The 22,157-nt window shown below is 42.7% G+C and overlaps 1 protein-coding gene across 1 annotated transcript in view; it reads left to right on the top strand.

Annotated features, from left to right (window-relative positions):
- Positions 1–17,471: 17,471 nt before the first annotated feature.
- The window catches only part of znf827 (zinc finger protein 827), a 69,132-nt gene continuing 64,446 nt past the window's right edge, over positions 17,472–22,157 (top strand). Inside the window, exon 1 of the mRNA XM_037974783.1 lies at positions 17,472–17,941. Within this exon, the coding sequence (XP_037830711.1) occupies positions 17,881–17,941 (61 nt within the window). The 5' untranslated portion in view covers positions 17,472–17,880. The remainder of the gene's footprint in view (positions 17,942–22,157) is intronic.

Here is a 22,157-nt window from a genome sequence, read left to right as displayed (position 1 = left end):
CCAAGTACAGTTAGAGCAGCGAAGACTTCAGGTTTGTAGTGGTTTAAAAGTCTATATTTATGTCTTTGAGACACATCGCAGATGATTAGAGATTTGAATGCGTTATAATTCCAATAAGAAGACAAGGTTGTTATAAACTTTTTCTCATTTGTACTTTCTAATATGTTTTTTAATATTTTATTTTATATAACTTCCAACCTGGAAGAAATTATGATCACTGATCTTCTACTAATTTTATTTAAGTTTTGTTTTGAAGCATAGTAGTTTAATACAACAATTTTTTAGATTCGTGCACAATAGTTTTCTGTCTTCCTTTGTATCCACATTAGAGTAATTTAAATGTAATTTGTTTTTTTGTTTTTTTGATATTACATCAAATAAGCATATGAGTCATCTCATGGTACATTAGATGAAGACTTTATAATATTTTGAAAATAAATTTAACAATTCTTCTTGAACAGGCCCATGTGAGATAGCAGACAGCATTGTCTGTTGCGTAGAACATTTTTCTAGTTTACATTCGAGCATTAATTACTTTTTATGGACAAAATTGTGGGGGTGGAAAAACACATTTTAAGATTTGGGATGAGGGCCTGACTGTATAAAAGGGGTAAGTAAAAGCATCATATATAGCTGGGGGGATCACCTCAAGCCTTTGAAAACAACACAAGCTAAACAAAAAAAATATTCTTTGTTGTTATACATTTATTTGTAGAATCATTGCTAATAATTGTAAAAAAAACAAATGTACATTAATGTATTTTTTACATTACTTTCATACAAAGTTTTGTTAAACTGTGCCTTTTTTGTGCTTATGTGTTTTGCACATACAAGTCTAGGATGAGCTCTGAATTGTATAGTTTTTGTTTATTTTTCTGGTGTCCTCCAAGAAAGAACATTTAAAATTTCAAGAAGCGGCGAGTAACAGTCAGCGCAACTCAATTTCTAATTGTGTGGCTGCAAACGAACCCCCTCTAGATCATTCAGATCTCTTTGTATTGTTTACTTTGCTCTTGTTAAGCCGGGTGCATGACCCACACACACCGCACAGCTTGGGAGATACACAAGAAATGGTGTAGAAGGAGGAGGGAGGAGGGGTTGGGGGGGGCGGGGTAAACAAGGATGAAATGGTGAGGAGAAAAACAGAAGAGGATAGAGGGCGTGAGGATGTGGATGTGCCAGTACGGCCGAGGCAGAAAGGCTGAGAGGGAAAGTAAGAGAGAGACAAAAAGAGAAAGAGGGGGGAAAGTGAAAGGTGGAATCATAAAGTGCTTCTTGTGTGTCTAGACAGGTTGCTTGTTAGCAGGGCATGGCTAGCCCTGTGGAGGCTAGAGGTTAATTTGGTATCTGCTGCTGTGTTAAACTAAGGTCAGTACTACAAGTCCTTAAGTCATAAACAAGAGTGGTTAAGAGCCATGTATACACCTAGGCACCGGTTAATGAATATTCAATGAGGAGCGATTTTTTTACCCCCCTCCTTGTCTCCTGTTCCATTTGCTGGCTTTGGGGGTTTTTTTGGGTTTTTTTTTAGAAAGAAAGAAAAGAAAGAGCACACTTTATTACTTTGGCTTTCAAAAATGACCTCTGTGCACTTGTATTTATATGTTCTTTGTTATAACACATGACCTCAGTTGTTGCAGGAAAAAGATTGTTATCTTCTGAAATGTGGTACCCTTGTTAAATACTTTCTGTCCTTGGCTGAATTGAATTGATCTATCTACCCGTAATTTGACTGTCAAATATAATAAAAACCGATCAAACGATAAAAATGTGATATTGTCTCCTGGTTGTAAAGTTAGCTGTTAAAAAAACACAGTTAAAAAAAAAAATCACTGTCTATCTAATGCCTGTTTTAATTTCCAGCTTTGTAAATGGGCGGGCGGCATGAGAATATGCTAGACATTAAGTCTAGAAGACAAATCATTCAGGGGCTCTAAGACGAGGGCGTTTTTACAGTAACCAGCAGGAAAAAAAATTACCATAATAAGCCAGTTTGAACATGGGTTAATTGTAATCAATGACACTGTGCTCTAATATAATTTTACCATAGAGTGCATGTCAATGATGGCCACTCATTCTGCAGCCTATACATTATTTAAAATGAAACTGTGTAGGAGTACGCATCTGAAATGCCAGACCTTTTATTCCCTTTTCTATTCTTTTTTTTTTTTTCCTCCCTGTAGCAGATGAGCACAAAGGCATTAATAGACTTTGTTTCTGCCGAGGGTTTAAATAAAAGTTGATGGTTGATAGTCGGTTCAGCTCAGCTTATTTACGCAGCGCTAATTCACAGCAGAAGACATCCCAGGGCGGGAAAATAAGTGAGTCCGTTTGCTAACTTGTTGATTTTCTGTTCCCACTTTGAACTGTTCGGGGTTTGCCACCCCATATACAGTCGAGTTCAGTTTGTTTCTTTCACAGCCAAAAGAAAACATGCATGTTGGGTAAATTGAAGATGCTGAATTGGCTTGAGTGTGCGTGGTTGTTTGTTTTGCGTTTCTCTGTGTTGACCCTGTGATGGACTTCTTAAATGTCCAGGGTTTACCCCATTTCTCGCTTGCTGACTGATTGGGATAGGCATCAGCCACTGTGACCCTGAACAGGACTAAGCAGGTACAGAAAATGAATGGCTGGTCCATTTTTACTGATCCAATACATTATGCAAACGTTTAAAAACAAAAAATGCCAATTGCCTTTTTTAACTGACTTCATTCAATAGTAATCCGACCCTAATCACTTAACAATGAACTGTAAGAAGAAGTGATTTTTCTCAAAGCCAGCTGATGAGAAACCATCCAGCAGGAGGCATGGTATACCCCGGACAAACCACCAGTTCATCGCACAACTATGCCTACACACACACACACACTCACTCCTGTGGTCACTTTGAAGGGTCACAAATCAAACTAACCTATGTTTATTGGACTGTAGGAGGAAACCAGAGTAACCAGAGAAAACCCATGCAGGCCCAAGGAGGACAAACAAACTCCACAACCAAGATTCAGCCCACATAAGGAATCTTTCTGTTTTTTAACCTGCAATCATTTTGCATTAATTCCATTCTGTCAGTTTAAACTCTCTTTAAAATGACCAAAGAGGTTAACTGGAATGACTAATCGTATAAAAATGTTTCATCTGGGTCTCTTTTCATTTTCTTCTTTTTAGTTCAGATGTTTTAAAGTGGGGTTCAGTGGAAAGGTTATGAACAAGTAGCCTAACATCTAACCTGTTTTAGATAGTTCTTTAAACGACCTTGGTTTGGAAAAATGGAAGTTAACTCTGATAAGACTGATGATCTACCACATAGTCAGAGCTGTATCAGTGTTTCTGTAGCACGTTTAAAAACAATAAGGTTGACCAAAGTGCCCCTAAAGCTGCTTAAATCAACGCCAAAGTGGGTTGCTGCTGTCATTAAGCAATTTTGTAAATTTCCCTAATATCATTCTTTAAAATGATATCATATACACATTAACGCCATATTATGGCAGAATTATAATATTCCTACTGTAAGTGCTACAGTTAGTTCCTGCTACTGCTATTTATGCTTGCAAACAACCATATAATTAGGTTTAAATAACCATATAATGTCAAATAAAAAGAAATGAAAAGCTTTATAAAATGGTCTTTGCACAAATCTGCTTTAAGTTTTGAGATTTGAGTTTCTTTAAGTTGGGAACAACCCACTTTAGTCTTTGTCCCGCCTTTGGACTAGCTGTTAGCTCATCAGTCCAGTCAGAACTAAACTTTTTTTCTCCAGTCTGAGGCTTTTCAAATAATCTACAACAGGTAGTATACTCATTGTTGACAACTTTATCACAAAACCCTGCTTAAAAAAAAAAAAATCCTGAATATCACTTCAAGATTGTGAGACGTTTGTCTTTCATTGTTTCGGTTTTTGACTGAACTGCTCCGATTGTTGGCATTTCCAGCCAAGGGAGACATCTGTGATCTGCAGAAAAGAACACACTAGATGTCCTGACACTTTCTGGTCGTACATTGTCTGTGAAGGACACAATGCCACATATACAAGCAGTAAGTGACTATTTTTTTTTTTTTTTCAGAAAATGCTTGGACCATCCAGTCAAGAGTGGTCAGCCAAAATCACGATAGCATAGCAGTGCTGTCAACTGACAGACAAATCCTGTGTCCATCTCCAAAACCCTTAACCTTGAGGGACGGGCTAGTGAAATAGGAAGATTATGGTGACAGGGGGATGCTATTGTAGGTGGGAAATGGAGGACTGGGCTGAAGCATGCGAGGGCTTAAGGTGAGTGGGAATAAGGTGGAGGGGCCACATCTCTCTTGTATCCTAAAGCAATATTCAGGGTGGGGGAGAGAGGCACCGAATGCGGAGAAATTCTAGACTTCATTGACCTCTCAGAGGGCAGGTTTTCTCTTCAGGTCAAGCTCGATATGGAGAAGATAATGGAAAAGCTTGGGGGAGTTTTCAAATAAAAAAAGAAGAAACAGATTGGTAGACAGAGTACCAGTGTTCTTGTGTCTGTGTAATCCCTTACTGTATGGAGGTAATAGCTTGGAAGTAATGGGAAACCTTTCTGCCATCAAAAGGGGCCTGGAAACCTCCGTTGCATGGTTTGATGCTTGTATCTGTTGCTTTTGTTGCACCGAGGGTTGTCTTAAACCACTGACTTGTTCAAACCTCATCCTGTGGCTCTGTCCAAGCCTTCCGAGGCATGGTGGGCGACTAATTTAGAGGACAAAAAGCGTGGTTTAGGTTTAGCTCTAAATTATTTCCGTGCTAATTGTCACATCGCTCAGCTTCCACATAATGACTCGGCTGTGTGGTTGGCAGCAGTCAGCCGTCCTGGGGGCCCAATGTTGAGAAAAGAGGGTGGCTTGCAAGGAAGACTAGGTGGGATGTATTCACTCCCTGTAATTTGGAAGAAATCCACTGACTTGTTCACAGTCAGGATGAAAGGCCTCCTCTTGTGGAGTCTCTTCACGGCCACCGAGCTCAACAGCTTCTGAAAAAGAGAGGTTCAGAGAACCAATTCTGCTTGGTTGATATCCCCCGAGGGTTAGTCCCGAGACCATCTCAAATCAGCTACAGCCCTGGAGCCATGTTCTTTCCCCAGAGGAGCGGCACAGCAGCCAGACAGTCAGGCTGCCCATCCTGTGCCGCATGGCCCAGGCGCATCGAGCCAGCACTCAACTCTCCCGAGATCCACCTCAGCTGAAAAGAGAGCTCAGTGGAGCTTATGCTGCTCGTATCAGGCTGTCTGACCGTCTTTCTGTCTGACACCCCCACTATGTTGTGCTATCCTCTCCCGCTTCACTTTGATATCTCAATTTGAACCGAAGAGGGAGCACGTTTCGAAGCATCCACTCCTCCATTTTTCTTTCACAAGGAGGGGGAGGGGCAATGATTTACTTTCGTTCGTACAATAAACTAATGGCAGCTATTTAACATGGTTGTGTGGATACAATTATCAGTTAACTTAATTGTCTGAGTGACAGTCAACTTCACAAGCAAATTTCACTCGAGCCATAAGCACATTGGCCGGTTTCATCACTTTGTCACACAAAGTTGTCAAAGAGACAGTGTAGTGGTTTTGCTTGATAGATGGTGAATGGTGCTTATACAAGGAGCCACTCCACTGCGCCCATAAATATGCATCGTGACATTTGGAACAAAGCCGCTCGTCCTCTTTTTCCTGATGAGCTCTGCCTGCATACTATAACATATTGCCATACTGTCACACCTTGTGTTTCATAGCCAATCTCTCTGTTCATCAACTTGGCAGATAACCTCTAGATGCTGACAAATGATATGGGCGCTGACATTACAGGTCCTATTGTATGCAAAGCCAGGAAGTGATTTCTCCAACAGCGATGCTTTGCACAAGTACTTAATAATTAATATATCTATTATTGCTTTAACTAAATAATATTTCATGATGTGCATTTGTGGTCTTGCTTCCCTGATAGTTTAGACGAAAGTTGGTCAAATTCCTCTGTTCGGCAACAGCGGGTTAGAATGGAGCCTGTGCTTTCACGGACCATCCAGAAGCCCTATTACGGATCTCAGTGCTGCCTTAAAGAGATAGTTCAGATCTTTCGAAGGTGGGTTCTGTGTAAAGGTTAGAAATAATATCTTACTTTCCATTGATAGCTCTTTGAAAGAGCTCAGTTTAGAGAAATAAATTTAATTTTGATTGCAGTGGTGGGTTAACAGCTTGCACGAGCAGGGCCAAGAAGAAAGTGGATTGCTGTCGTTGTAGAACAGCTCTAATCTAAAACATTTCACAGTGGTTCATGTAAATAATATTTTCTTGCTGTGTACAGTACCATCAGTTTTGTATTAAATTGCTATTCTGGCAGAAATATTATGATATTCCTGGCACCATTTCTAGAAATGTTTCCATCCACACGCAAATACAGAAAATGACCCAAAACACTGTAGTAACTATGCCAGGCCTGTAAGTGGCGTTGTAACACTGATGCAAAAATTTACCAAAAACAGAACATAAGGTGCAGAGAATGCACATAAATCTTTCTTGTTGGGTGCAAAATGTGAACTAAATTAAAAGAAGAGAACGTCATTGAGTTGTAGGTTAGATTAGAGGTGGGACAAAAACATCATTGTTTCAAAAGGCTGCATTTTGGCTGTCAACATGGAAAAAAAATACAGTTTTGGGGCCTCCTAAAACACCAGCTCTGTGTGGATGAAAAGCTGAAACAATAGACTTCTGCGTACTCACAAAAATTGTTCCCATGTGGACAGCCCTTAATGCAGTGTTTGCATGAACCGTTTTTACATTTTTTGAGACAAAAGCTGTTTTAAGAGGGCAACAATCCACTTCGGTCTTGGTCCACACACAGAGTAGCTGTTGGTTCATCAATCCAACCAGAATTAACTCCATTTTTCAGAGCTGATGCTGTTCTAAACGCTGTCTACAACAGGTAAGATGTTTGTTGTTCATAACGCTTCCACAGAACCCCGCTTCAAAAGAGCTGAACAATCCCTTTGAGAACATATCTGACCTGGTTCTCCAAAGACCTCATTGCTTTACAGGAGAATAAATATCCAAGACAGCCAGAAGCAGTTTCTTTTAAATCCCACACACACACTTACACACACACACACATCTCTCCCGTCCATGTTTCTCTCTCATTCTCTCCCTCTGTCATTTGACCAGCAGTGCTTCCTGCCACCGAGGACCTGTGACTCAACAGCCGGAATACAGCAATGTTCTTTTGCTCACCCTCTTGAATATTCATAGCAATAAGAGGACTGAAGCTCAGACTCATCCATCTTGTATCCATCCGCAATTATATCGAAAAAAAAAAAAATGGAGGCATGTGTGTTCGCGCGTGTGTTAGTAGGTTTAAAGTGCTACCAGAGCGGTGAGAGGTAGGGTGGCAGTGCTGTTTTACACTAATTTCTTTATCCCTTTCACAGGAGTGCCGTGTTACAAGAGAATTCCTGAGGCGAGCCAATGGCCCGATAAATCTGCCGGAGCCTCTCTCTCAATTTGTCTCCATGGAATGTCAGCTGGCAAGTGCCCAGACACTGAGAACCTCTCTTCACAAAGCGCCAATCTAACAGACGAGATCCCATGTTGGAGCTACAGTACGAGGATTGGCGTGGATAAATTGCCACGCGCCTTATCTATGTCTCTTCATGTCTAACTGTCTGAGGTCTTGCTCCTCCGAAGGCCACTTTCTTGCAGGCCCAACAGTTAACCTAATCGGCTGAACGGGTGACAATGACAAAATGCAGGTGTCACCCAACAGGAACCCGTGAAATGACACAGATGCCGTGTCAACTCGTCTCACTCCATATGACCTGCAGTGTGAACAGAAATTGCTCTGTTTGGTGTCTTTCATCACTGTGTGGCGCAGTCTCCCACATAGCTCGGTCCAGGTGGCGGAATGGCAGAGTGGGAGAACAGACCATGTTTGTGTGAAGACGCAACAACTCTCTCGCTCTCTTTTCGCCTTTTTTTTTCCTCCTTTCATTCCCTCCCTCCTTCTTGTCTCCCTCTTCTTGTTCAAACACACAGCTCTAGCACTCTTTGTGCTCTATTTAAAGGTTGTAGGTTAGCAAACAACACGATGACTCCCCACCTGTACCCCTATATGCGTCACGAGTCACGGATGTATTCATCCGCATTTGTTTATGTACAAAAAAGGAATCAATTTTCCTCCTAACGTAAGACAGAAATGCTATAATTGCTTAGATGAGAAGTAATTTTTCTAAATTAGATTGAGTCTAAACGTTTCATTAGTATTTATAACGATGTTTTATGAAATTACAAAATGTATTTTTGTCATTTCTATCTTTACTTATTGCGTGGTGACAGTGCTGTGCACTAGCACTGCACTTATCTGTTGCAACAAATCATAAAGGAGTTTTATTTGGTCAAATAAACACTGTGAAATAATGTGGGCAACATAAAAAAGCAAATACAAGCCTGTCCTCTTCAGCTCTGAAATTTCAACACATCCAACCACACAAGCGTATTTAAGGGGTTCGTGTTACTGCATGGCAGTTGGCATGACTGTAAAAAAACGACATGTGCCAAGTGGAGCTGCCAATGCTCAGCATGGCTGGTTTTAATATTTTAATGTGCTTCATTACAACATTATGGGCCAGATAGCCTTTCTGGGGTCCAGACAATTGTCTGCAAATGAACAAGATTACATGACAAGTCCTGAATGACAGAGCGGCCCACTGTTGCCTGCTCCAGCCAGTTATCAGATGGTAGCCTAGCAACAGATCCCTGACCTGGCTCTGACCTGCACCCGATAAGGTCAACACCTGAAGGCTCTCTCATTGGAGGGCTGGCGGTGAGAGAGGTGGAGCTCGGGGATGCGAGGGAGACAAAGGACCCACAGAGCAAGGGCAGCCTTGTCTGCATATAGTTGGAAAAATAAAGAGCCTGCTCAGAATATATGCGCTGGTGCATCAGAGGTAGGAGAATATTATCAAACCAGTCAGTAAATCACAGTATTCAGTAATAGCAAATGCAGACATCAGTACTTTTTTTTTTTTTTTTTTGTTACCACAGGGTCAAAAATAGACTCCCTCTCCATACAGCATCAATGCTATGAAAACAGCAGCTGTAACTGATCATAATAAAAAATGTTGTGACAAATAAAAGCAACACATTAGGTGCTGGATGTGAAATTAATCGACCACAGAGGCCCACTCTGATAGATATACACCCCCCACCCCCTTTCTTTTCCGTGCCCGCACGAATACAAACCTCCGTTAGTTTTTAACAGTGGAGAAGTTAATCCAAATTGTGATAGGGGTAATGGCCTATTAGAGCATGGCAACAGAATCAAGCTGAGACTGTTAACACGTTACAGATATCAGAGGTGTTCATTCGAGTTCACGACAACATAAAGTGACATTAATCAGCAGGGGTCTTCCTACACATGCATGCAGGCATCAAACAAACATGCAAGTCTTGCACTGCGATGTGCAAAATCCAGAAACAGCTCAGAATTATACATATCTGAGCAGAATTTGATGCAAAAACAGTAAGAACCTATTACTTTTTTTTTAATATAATTTCTGATTTATTGTTTAAAATAAGCAGCCAAAAGAAAAGAAATGGACAAAGGACAAGTGGTTCTTTTCGTTAGCGCCTCAGCTTATCCAGCACTGAGAAAAAAACATGTTTTAAAGACAGTAAATAGTTTTTATAAAGTGAGTGATAATTTAAAACAACTACTGTTGACTAAAATGTTGTATATAAAATATTAAATAAATTACTAAAATAACCATAAAAGACAGAAAAGTCATGGAAGCAATGAAAGCTGTAAAATCTTTTTAAAAATTAAACTCTCTTATTGAATTCTAAAAGGCCAACAAATTCAAATTTGTTTTAAGATTCTGAAAAGCAGTCAAATTTAAACAGAATTGTTGAGGTTTAGTTGTAAGGAGATCTGGATAAATATGACAAGATGTGTTTTCTTTGAATGAAGTCGGAGAGTGTAAAAGGAGAATAATATTGGACCTAGAACAGAGCTTTGGGGAACTCCACAAAAAAAGGAGGTGCTGAAATCTCCTATCCGACATCCTGTCTTAATTGTTCCACAACTTTTTGGCTTCCGACCCACAAATAAATGCTGGCAGAGATTTGTGACCCTGATGACTTTTTTATTTTATTGATTTTTCTTTTTTTTTTTTTGACAAATATTAGGTCAATTAAACTAGACGATATTTACAACAATCAAACTACACTTTTCATCTACGTTTCATACGTTGCTAGCAGTCATTTAAATGCTCATGTTATTCCTGGAAATCATCTCAGGACCCCAAACATGATGTTTCAGGACCCACAGTGGGGTCCCCACCCCAACTTAAGGAGCTACTGTCCTATCTGGACCATTTAGCTCATGAATAGTGTGACTGAGATACTTTTGAATTTTCCCTTAAACTTTAGTGTAATTAAAAGTGTGACTAAGACAGTAAAATGGGGCTTTTTATGAGAATTGTGTTATTATCGGTGATCAGTTTTGATGATTTCTTACTGTTTTACACTTGAGCACCAAAGTTAATACCTTTCATACTAATTGAACTTTTGGCACTGCAAAACACTGATCATTTGGCTTATAAAGTTTAGCACTGAAGTAACGTTTGAGTCGTAGGACCTTCACTTCCCTCCGGGGGTTTTTGTGTGCAAGACCTCTGGCCCAGATCACTCAGGGCAACTTAGGCCCCTCCTAAGTGTGTGCAGCAGTGTGGAAGTGTGTACGTATGTGTGTGTGTGTGTGTGCACTTTTCAACTGCCTCTTGACTTCGGGGAAACTGTTGAAGGTCAAAGGGCAGGAAGTTGGCCACCTGCCTCTGTCACACTAGCAAGAGTCGAGCAGAAAGAGGAAGTGGTAGCAGGAGATTCAAGAAGAGACCCAGAAAACGTCTGTGCTGCATGTATGAAGTCTGGTCTGATAAGTGTTTTGTGGAAAAAAGAAATACTTCAGAAGATAACCTATTATTTACGGCATCCTCGTAAAAAACTGAAAGCTATATTCAAAGACGGGGTTTGGAGACTGACTCTTTGCTTGATGAATTTAAACAACGGCAGCAAGCTTTCGAGTTTCCTGAGACCGACGCTGAAATACCTGCTCCACAAAGGCTCCCATTGGTACTTGCTGGAGGCGACAACCCTGCTCGCACCCTGCATAAATGTGCCAACCGAGGACGAGAGCATAGAAGGCCAGAGGGCAAAAAGGGAGTGAACCACCTGCTTCTGTCACACTGTCAGAATGAAGGCAGATGAGTGCAAATAGGGTGAAGTGTGTGTATGTGTGTGTGTGTGTGTGAGAGAGAGAGAGAGAGAGAGAAAGAGAGTTGTGTTGGTGGTATTGTGTAGGAGGGGGACAGGTGGCACTCTGGACAGCGCTGGCACAGGCCACTCCAGGATTTATCACTCAGCGACAGTCACGGCTGGGCAGGGGACAGATGTTTCTGTTTACCCCGGGGCAACATCAGACTGACTGAGCCTACCGTTAGCCCGTCCAGTCTTCACGCCGGATAGTGCGAGGCCTGCGCGAGTGCTGAGGAGAAGGAGCAAAAGGCTGTGAATTAAAAAAAGATGGAAACAGGAGGATGCATAGTTCAGCCCCTGAGGTAGAGAAGCATTTTGCTCTCCAATCTGCTCCACTCTCCACTGAAGCACCTGAAACCCAGTTTGCCCACCCAGCCACAATTTGGAACTATTTTAGGGAAAAATACTAATACTATGAGCTCATGCAACAAAACTGTTCCATTTGACCCTGAGTCTTTTCGGGATTTAGTCAGTAAAGTGGTCAGGAGCGTTCAGCGTTAGTTCCTTTATTTGAGTACATGCAAAACACAGCATATGCAGCGCCGTGCAAAAGTCTTGTGTCATCTTTAATGCTGGTTATGTTTTGCTTCCAAGCAGCCAAACTTTTTGACAATTTTTTTTTTTGGTCTTCAAGCAACAGCTCTAATTCTTCGAAGTGGAGTTTTGTGGAAAGATTATAAACAACTAACACTTTACCTGTCATAGATAGCTCTTTGAACAGTCTCAGTTTGAATAAACTCAACGCTCAAAGGTTTCACCGTGGTTCACATGACCACTGTTTCACTTTCACAGCGTTTAAGCCCACACTGCCAGTTACAGGGAAAAAGCAACCAAAGTCTAAAGAAAAACTTTAGAAAGCCTGACGAACTATGACTCAAGACCACTTTAAAGCTTCACTGAAACGTCTGACTCCTTGGAAGCAAAGTATGAAGACATTTGTGGGGGGGTGGCTTTAACCTTTTTTCCACAGTAATGTGTATATATGTTCTAACAGGGAAACTTGAGAGCTGTTGTGTCAACACAGCTGGAGCACTCGTCCCTGGAGCACTGAGGAATGACCTTTAGGTTCAACCCTGAGTGAGGTCACGCCACTGTTGCCATAGCTACTATCAGCGGGCCTGCCCGGTTGCTAGCATTACCTCAGCTGCCTGGCATTGTCAGGGTCAGAGAACAGGCTGTGACCTCCCCATGGTGACCAAACTAGCCGGGGAACAAAACACCACCAAGACAAACACTAGTATCCTACCATGGCTTATCTGCACCGTACTGTAAATGTTTAGTGGCGGTTTCTGCAGTGCCGTACGTCTGAAAGGAGGCAGTCTGGTCCAGTGAGCTCGATCCCACATGGTGTCCGCTGTCATTAAAGAGCTCCAGTGTGGCGGAACAGCTGAGGGCTAGACACTGAGGCTGAAAGTCAACATAATTAAAGGCCTTGCATTTCCTTGAAGGAATGCATGTCGCCCGCCCGACTGTCAGGGCAGAGTTTTAGACCAGGTTGATTTTATGCGTGGCGTTGTTCCCATTTTGGTTAAACCTCGAAAATAACGCTGCGCTCAGTCTCCGTTATCGCTTAGAGTATGTTTTGCAAACCACTCTCAGCTACTACCACACCAAATTTGAGCTCGATCCCAGCAAAATTCACCGAGGTATAAACTTTTTTGTGCAGGAAAAGGTCAGTAAGCTGTGGCGGCCATCTTGAATTACGTTACCTCCAAAAGTTAATCATTTGTAAACGTGCAGCCCGTAATTAGTTTCTGGGAGTTATATTAAAATATGTCCAGTGGTTTATGAGCTATTTTGCTAACAGAAATACAGAGTTGACGACAAAGGTTATAGTCAAGGTTTGAAGCAAAAGTATTGCGTAGTTTGTAGCCCTCGGGGTATCTGATGGGGATGACTCTTAGCTACCACCACACCAAATTTTATCTCACTCTCTGTAAAACTGACTGAGTCATAGCTATTTTTGTGTTTGCTACAACTGCTAAACTGAGGCGGCCATCTTGAACACGATTGACTCCAAAAGTTAATAGGTTTCAGATGTCCACCCAATGACTCCCTTCTGAGAGTTTCGCTCAAATCTGTCTCTTGGTTCATGAGATATTTTGCTAACAGACTAACAAACACACGCACACGGACGCAAAAAAACATTATCGCCACCTCAGCTTCAGGGCGGGTGATAATTAAACCTGGTCTGCATCAACCGAAAGGATCATTGTAGCAGAGTGTTGCTTTTTTATCATAAAGTAAGAAGACACATTTAGGATTTTATCAACAAGCACAAACCGAAGTTGCCACATGTTTGATAAAACAGAGTTTTCTCTGCTGTTTTCCAGAATAAATGAAGGCAAGGTTGTATTTTTTTCTCTTTAAAAACTATTTCTCCTCTTCAGTTTATGACTAATTCGACGGTAAATGTACCTTGAGGAGCAGCGTATCTTTGGAGCTGAATGTAAAATCTTGTCACATGTGGTGCTTCACAAAAAAACAAACCAATCAGTCCAAAGCAACGCAAAGTAATGTTCCACATTTCTTCGTGTACTATCTAGTTAGAGCACCTGTCAACAGAGTGTCCATCAGCAGGTGCAGGTGAGAAACGCAGCTGCTTGAATTCAACCACAGCACCGACACTAAAACTGCCGTCGCCCGGCATTATCCTCTCCGAAACAGGAGCGTCTTGATTGTTTCACGCAGGAGGGCGACGCGACAATAAATCCTTCTCTGCTATTTGTGGAACATGTTTGTCCACTCTCCTCCTGATAGGCCCCCCGTTTAATCATGTTGTTCTGTTTCCTAATTAGCAGAAATGCAAAGTGTCTTTGTCACCTGTGGACAGCCAAGAGGGCTAATTTGGGCTTTTCGCTAATTGCCACGGTAACGAGCCTCCTGCGCCTCCGCTGGGGTGGTGGTGGTGGGTGGTGGGAGCGGGGTGGTGGTGGTTAGGCATAGCAGGAGGAGAGCTGGAGGATGGAGGGATGGAGGGATGAAGACACAGCTCTCCTCACACGCGGGCCGAGGTGTGAAAGAACGCGGCAGGCCAACAGAACGCAGCCTGGAGGAGTCCAACAGCAGGGAGTGGGGGACAGCCTGCGCTGTGAAAAGAGCCCCAACACCCAGCTGAGAGGGAGGAAGACTCAGCTCCGGGCTAGTTTTTGTACTCAAAAAACTTTGATGAGAAGATTACAACATTAGGTTGGATAATTACCAGACTTTTTTTTTTTTTTTTCTTCCTTCCTGACACAGACACCTGTTATTGCCAGGTTCCCACACAATGTTCCTCTTCTTTTTTAACTCTTCCCAATATAGACAAACTCTAAGAATAAGTCAGCAGGCAGTTTTTAATTGAATAGCTTGGGATTTAAGAAGGCTACGTGAGACAAACGGATCTGTAGGAGTGGACGGGCGTAAGCAAAATCCTAATTAAAGGCCTTATGTTTATGTCAGAGTTTTAAGGGGAAGGAAGTAACAGCTGTTTCGGTCAAACCTTGCAAACGACACAATGGATAACGTCATGTGATATTCTGAGATTTCATGAGGTGTGATGAGGATAACTCTCAGCTACTACCGTGCCAAACTTTAGCTCCATATTTATAAAATTCAATGAGTTATGGACATTTTTGTTGTGGAGAATGTAGATTAGCTGTGTTAGCCATCTTGAATTATAGGGACACCACATTTAAATCATTTGTAGATGTGCATCTAATGATTACTTTCTGAGAGTTTCATTAAAATCTGTCCAGTGGGTAATATATTTTGCTAACAGACAGACATGGCTAACAGCAATAGTTAAAGCCAATGTTTTGGGCAAAGGCATTGCACAGACTGCAGTGCTCTAAGAATAAGTTGGGGATGATGCTCAGCCACTACCACACCAAATTCTAGCTCAGTATGGGTAAAATTGGCCGAGTTGTAGCCATGTTTGTGTTTGCTTAAGTCAGCTGGCTGTGGCGGCCATCTTGAACTGGGCTGGCTCCAAAAGTTAATCAGTTACAGGTGCACACCTAATGATCACTCTCTGGGAGTTTCACTGCAATCCGTCCAGTTGCTCAGGAGATATTTTGCTAACAGACACGCACGGTTGACTCCAAACTTTAAAAAAAAAAGAACAGATCTAATGTGATCAGCTGCCACACGGAGCATGAGTCGGGAATGACTCTCGGCTACTACCACGCTAACTTTCAGCTCTGTATCCGTAAACATGGCTGAGGTGTAGGATTGGGTGTGGCGGCCATCTTGAACTGGGATGACTCGAAAAGCTAGTCAGTCGTAAATGTCCGTCTAACGATTACTTCATGAGAGTTTTATAAAGATCTGTCCTTTGGTTTATAAGATATTTTGCTAACACTACAGACAAACAAGCCCACCTTTTTATTAGCGTTCACCTTCTTCATGTGATAACAAACACTGTCGTGTCGGCCATTTTTTCTCTTTTATTGTTGTTCTTTAAGTGCAGATTTCTCATTTGTAAAATAAATATAACCAGAACTTTAGGAGAAATTGTGCTCAGAACAAACCAAACCCTAAGTGTCTCTTCTGATGTCACTGAGCTGTGAATTAAACAGCTTAATGATTAGCAATTCTATTAAAGCTCGCCCACACAGTTCAATGTAAATTTAAGGTATCTATTGTATGAATTTGTCTTTCAGCCAATTTGGGAAACGCTATATTATCATTATTATTATTATTATTATTATTATTGTTATTATTATTATTATTATCACCTGCAGCCGAACGCAAAGGCAGAGTGAGAATGTTTTTGCCACGCCTAAGTGTTAGTTTGTCTGCTCCATTAGCAAAATATCTCAAACATAAGGTAAAAAAAAAATAAAAAAAATAAAATAAAATTAAAAAAAATAAAACGTCTCCAGTGGGATCATTCAGCTGCTCGATACTGGAAGGATGTTCCGCAGATACTTTAAGTCAGTGCTTCTCTACGTTCTCATACAACCACTGAGATATGAACGAAACCTTCGTTGAGCAATCGTTGGGTTTACGTCGCTGGCCGATTAACATTTGGAGTCAATCTGATTCAAGATGGCCGCCACGGCAAGGCAAACTTAGCACGCACAAAAATGGCTGCAACTCAGTGGATTTTATAGATATTGAGCTAAAACATGGCGTGGTAGTAGCTGAGAGTGACCCCCAACTCTGACTCTGGGCGCTATCACATCGTGTGGAATCTGCACCTAAAACTTTTCCTTTAAGCTGTTTGAATCAACTCTGTCTGTCTGTTAGCAAAATATCTCACAGACTTTTGGATGGATTTCATTGAAACTCTCAGAGAGTAATAACTGAATGTACGTCTACAACTGATTAACTTTTGGACTCAACCCAAATCAAGATGGCCACCACAGTCAACTGACCTTAGAAAACACAAAAAGTGCTAAAACTCAGCAAATTTTACAGATATTGAGCTAATCTTCTGTGGGGTAGTGGCTGAGAGTCATCCCCAACAGATTCCCCAAGGGTTACAAACTGTGCCAAGCCTTTGTTTCAAATCTTGACCTTAACTTCTGGCGCCTACCTGGTTTGTCTGTTAGCAAAATATCTCATACACCGATGGACGGATTTCAAGGAAACTCTCAGAGAGTAATTACTGCATGCACGTCTACAGATGATTAACTTTCAGACAACCGGATTCAAGATGGCCGCCGCAGCCAACGAACTTTTCCATCCACAAAATTGCCTGTACCTCAGCGAATTCTGTGGTAGTAGCCGAGAGTCATTCACAAAACATACTTTAGAGGTTTAAAACGAAATGGACATGAGTCCCACTATTTGTCAACTGAGTCTAAGACGCTCGTGGAGAGGCGGCGGGCGACATGCATTCCTCCAAAGAGTGCCAGGACTTTAAACTATTTTAAGACAGAATTTGAGATATTTGTAGAGTTATTTGTTTATTTAACATCTCACTCCTCAGAGCTTAGATTTGCGTCATTTGCATAAATTATTTTAAGCGTGGGGCTTTTTCAGAAATCAAAAGTAAGCCGGTGATCGTGATCCGTTTCATCAGTTCTCATGTTTTCTGTGTTCTTGTCAGTAATACACCCTGAAAGCTTGGGGGCACCTTGTCCGTACACGCCGCTCTCGGGGGCGAGCTCCTCCAATGCGCGCGCGCGCGCGAGCGAGAGCGTGTTCGGAGTGTGTGTGTGTGACTGAGTGAGTGAGTGAGTGAGTGTGTGTGGGTGTGTGTGTGAGCGCCTGCCTGCCTGCCTGCCTACGCGCGCGCGTGTCCGCCTGCTCTGCTGTTGCTGCCCTTTGATCCCTGCATTAGTGTTAGTTAGGGGGCTCGGAGACACGCTCGCGCCGAGAGAGCGGCCATACAGTCAAGACACGGCAACAACAACAGCAGCACCTCCTCCGCCCGTGTGTTCCCGGCCATTCTCCCCCCCCCACCACCACCCCCCCTTACCACCACCACCTCTCCTCCTTCTTAAACAATACACTTTAAACCGAGCAAAGCCAGGTGCACGACCGAGTCCCTGCCATCGCTGGCGCCTCCGGTCTCAATGGGAGAGAACCGTCTTTCTTCTCACCCCCAAACAAGGACGAGAATGTGATTAAAAACGGGGGGAAAATGCCAAGGAGGAAGCAGGAGCAGCCCAAGCGCCTGCCTTCACGTAAGTCGTTCACTCGATGTGAGTGCGAATTCTCATTTTTTAAAAATTATTTCCGAAGAACAGCTCTCCGTGTGTTTTGCGCAGTAGTTTTGCGGGGGGGTTATAGAGGTGAAACGGACAAAAGACTCGGCGTTAGGTTATTTCTCCCTTTCTCTTCTTGTGTGTGTGTGTGTGTGTGTGTGTGTTTTTTCTTTTTTGGAGGTCCGAGCGAGGCAGCCATGTTGTTGGCGATGGGTGATGTTAGTGAGGCAGCGAGTGGATAAAAGATACGTGGCTTTTAATAAAGAGCAGATTTAAAGAAAGAAAGAAGGAGAGAGAGAGAGGAGGCGGCGGCGGAGGGGGGGTGCTCCGCGGTTCCGATTAAAGGTTGCGGTCAGTTGGCGAATGTTTCGCGCGGTGTTAACGGCCGAGCGTTCGCCGCTAACGTCTTCCCCTCCGCGAGGTCGCTTTTTCGGGTAGAAAGAGAGAGAGAGGTAGTGGAGGAGGGGGGGGGAGGAGGTTCTGGGAGTCTGGCCGCAATAAAACGGAAGGGTCAGTCGGATCAGACGAGCCAGAGTCTGGCGTGCACCCCCTCCTCCTCCTTCTCCTGCTTCTCCTCCTCCTCTCCCCCCCTCCAGAGCTCCGAGTTAGCTTAGCGCTATCATAGCGGCAGCGGTCGGGTGAACTTCATTTCCTCGGCGATACGTTCGGATCAACTTTCGCCTCAGTTTTGCCGCTGCTTCGTGCCGCGGAACCGAATTCGGCTCGTTTATGTCGACTTTGTAAAAAAACCAAAAAAATGAATAAAAGTGATAAGATTTTTATTTTACTTATTTATTTTATTATTTACTGCTCCTTGTCTCTGTCAGAGTCGGTCACCTGAAGTTCAGGGTCCCCCCCACCACCTCTTGCTCCTCCTCCACCTCCATCCCTTTGCAGCCATTCATTGCAGACAGACTACGATCAATAACGCGGTTAGAGGGGTAAAAAAAAAAGAAAGAAAAGGAAACGACAGCTCTGCTCAAATAACGTTGTTCCGCAGCAGCAGCAGCAACAACAATAAAGCAAACTACTATACTTCCCGGGTAGTTTATTTTTTTGGTCGGTGGGTGCTTTACTTTTGTGCATTTTGACCCTTCCTGTCTTCGATACTGTGCCTTTTATCAGTCCAGATAATGAAAAGCTGCAATAACACACTGCAGCCACTGGAGGATTCCTCTTTAGGTGTTAGTGGCCAATGACAGCGATTATTAAAGTGACATTATTTTATTTATTTATCCCCCCCTACCTCCCCTTCCTGCTCTTAATCATTTCATTGTGTGGGCAAACGGCTCAATTAGTCATATTGATATGTAAATGCAGTGAATAATTAAGTGATTCGTGGCTAAATCAATAAAGGCTCCATGCATTTGTTTTATTCATATTATTATTGTTATTCTTTTATAAATGCCACATCTCAGCAGCTGATTTAGCAGCTTACAGAGAGCTCAGGTGTTTGACCCGAGGCTGAACTTGGAGCAGGGTGGTGGTGGTTGTAGAAGCAGACACCTGGAGCCAGGTGACAGTAGGCAGGTACGGCGATTTGTTCTCTGTGTGAGGCTGACAGACTGACAGCGAGTCCTCGCCGGGACTCGCTCGCGGGCTGCACAGAGCTGGGTGTTTCCACGTGTGTTCACGTTCAATGGAAGATGAAGCCGTTGCAGCTTCTTTGTGACATCGCTCTGTGTCGAACCGTGGAGGCAGCTCGGGGTTCGAGTTGTCCTAACTGTGTGCAGGTGATTTGCGTTTGTCCTGAAGGCTTTAAGGACGCAGCGTTGTTTTTGTGCCTGTGTGTGTCTGTTTGCCTGTACCCTCAGCAAAACATCCTACGAGCCACTGGACGGATTTTTATCAAAACCCTCTGGAAGTAATCACTGGACATACATCTACAGCTGATTAACATTCTGAGTCGGTTCCATTCAAGATGGCCGCTTCAGCAAAGCGGCCCTAGCGGAGACAGAAATGGCTGTAACTCTGTGGATTTTACAGATACTGAGCTCAAATCCGGTGTGTTATATGCCGAGACTGATCTCCAGCCTGTACTTCTGTTTAAAACTTTGTTGGACTGAGCTCCTGTTTGTTAGCAAAATACCTCATGAACCGCTGAACGGATTTTCATGAAACTTTCAGAAACTAATCGTTTGACATGCAGCTACAGCTGATTTAACTTTTGGACTCAACCCACTTTGGGATGGCTGCTGAAACTCGGTCGGTTTTACAGACATCTAGCTAAAATTTGGTGTGGTAGTCGCTGAGAGTAATCCCCAACAGGTACCCTGAAGACTACACATTGTGCAATACTTTCTCTGACTTCAGCCCAATTCAGCTAATCAACCTTTGCAAACACAGTGAATTTTATCTTTTTTTTTAGCTCAGATTTGGTGTGGTGGTACCTGAGAGTTATTCCCAACACATACTTTGTGTTGAACAGATCCTGAGAGGTTTTGCATTAGTTTGAACATACCATTATTTTCAAGGTTTGACCAAAACCACTACAACTTTGTTATTTCTAAACGTAAGGTGTTAGTCAGTGGGTGATATGCATTCCTTCAAGGAATGCTAGGCCATTTTTTGTTTTAAAGAGTTTGCACAATGAAACCAAGGTACTTCAGTGTCCCCCTAAGGATAAATGCTCATACTTGAAATATAATTAACATCTAGTGTGTGTCATCAAGAGGCACATGAATCTTGTGTGGTATGTAAACTCAAATGTAGTACATATTTTAGTACTTAGTTGTCCACTTGGGAGAATATAATGGGATTGATTATCCAGTAAAAGAATCACATGTCGTTGAAATGTTTGCTGACAGTATCCTGTGAAGACAAACATTCAATATTTTTGACAGAATTTAAAGACCGGTCTTGTTGGGTTGAAAAAATATTTATAGAAAATGTCTGTTCATGTTAAACGGCTGGACCTGAGGATGCAAAAGTTGTCAAATTCTTGCATAGCTGGCGTTTTAGAAAGTTTACTGTTCGAGCATCATCGTATATCTTTCGTCAAACACGATCTTCCGCGTTTTCTGTCGTTCAGCCAACAAAGTTCAAGTCAACTTGTTTTGAAACTGCTCTGCAAAGTGTGCTCTCTTCTTTTCTCCTGTGTAGTCCCTCTACTGAAGCCGTGTTTGGCCTGTGTTACTGGGTTTAAATGAAAGTCTTTTTCTGATTTAGGAGTTGTTTCCTCGCTCGGTCAACAAACTGTCACAGAAAAGTATGAATTTGTCAGAAGCTTCTTTTTTTTTTTCCTCTTCTTCTGCGCTTTGTTTTGGATCTTCCCACTCTGGAATGGAAGTGTCACCTCTCGCCAGCCGCTGTCGGTCTGTGTGTTTTCATTATGCAGCCAACAACACCGTGGTGGCGTGCCAGCCAGCCAGCCAGCGCAATATCGAGCTTCAAATCTCGTCATCTGTGGCGAAAAAGGGCAAGCTAATACACTGAGTTTAACGCTGGAGGTGCTTTATCTTAGCGCAGATCCAGATATATGGCTCGCGCTGCCTTGTGTGTGCCGTGCTGTTGTCTGTGGCATAACTTGTGGGAAGAGACCATCCTTTGAGTGTGTGCGAGCATGGCACGCACATGTGAAAGTGAAAACACAGTCCCCACTGTGTGTGTGTGTCTGAGGGTACATATTCTTGCTATGGAGGTCACGGTACAGTATGGCGCCTTCACTCTGACAAGCAAACATGACCTTTGGTGCCACCAAAATCGCCACTCTTTTTGACCATGTGTTATTGTTTATGTAATTTCGGCCGCCTCATTACTTACTCCTAAAAAAGTTATGGATTAGCTTAAGTGCCTGTAAGGTATGCGTATGACTTTTTTTTGTTTTTTGTTTTAGCAGTGGCACATTTTTGTAATTTGTCAAGCCAGTAAGCATCGTGAAGAACCCTTGAATTCCTCTCTCCTCTCCCCTGATGATCTACATTTCAAATAGAGAGGCGTTGCGACCATTTGTAGACAGATTTCTGCTCTCTCCGTCGGCCAATAGCTGGCCGACTGGGTGGCTCTCTACCTTACTGTAATGGTAGGTCGTTGGCTACCTTCCACTTGCTATGATTATAATGACCTTGGTGGGGCTGGGGCTTGAAAACATTGGATTATAGGGAAAAGAAAATGAGAGAAGGGTTTCCATTTTCCCTCTTGGCATAAAATCTTTGGCCACTTTCTGCCAAGAATCGTCCACCTCACCACCACGTCCACAATCCCCCCCCCCCCC

Source organism: Kryptolebias marmoratus, linkage group LG3 (assembly GCF_001649575.2).
Source record: "Kryptolebias marmoratus isolate JLee-2015 linkage group LG3, ASM164957v2, whole genome shotgun sequence".
Lineage (NCBI taxonomy): Eukaryota > Metazoa > Chordata > Actinopteri > Cyprinodontiformes > Rivulidae > Kryptolebias > Kryptolebias marmoratus.
This window is presented reverse-complemented; position numbering and strand designations above follow the sequence as displayed.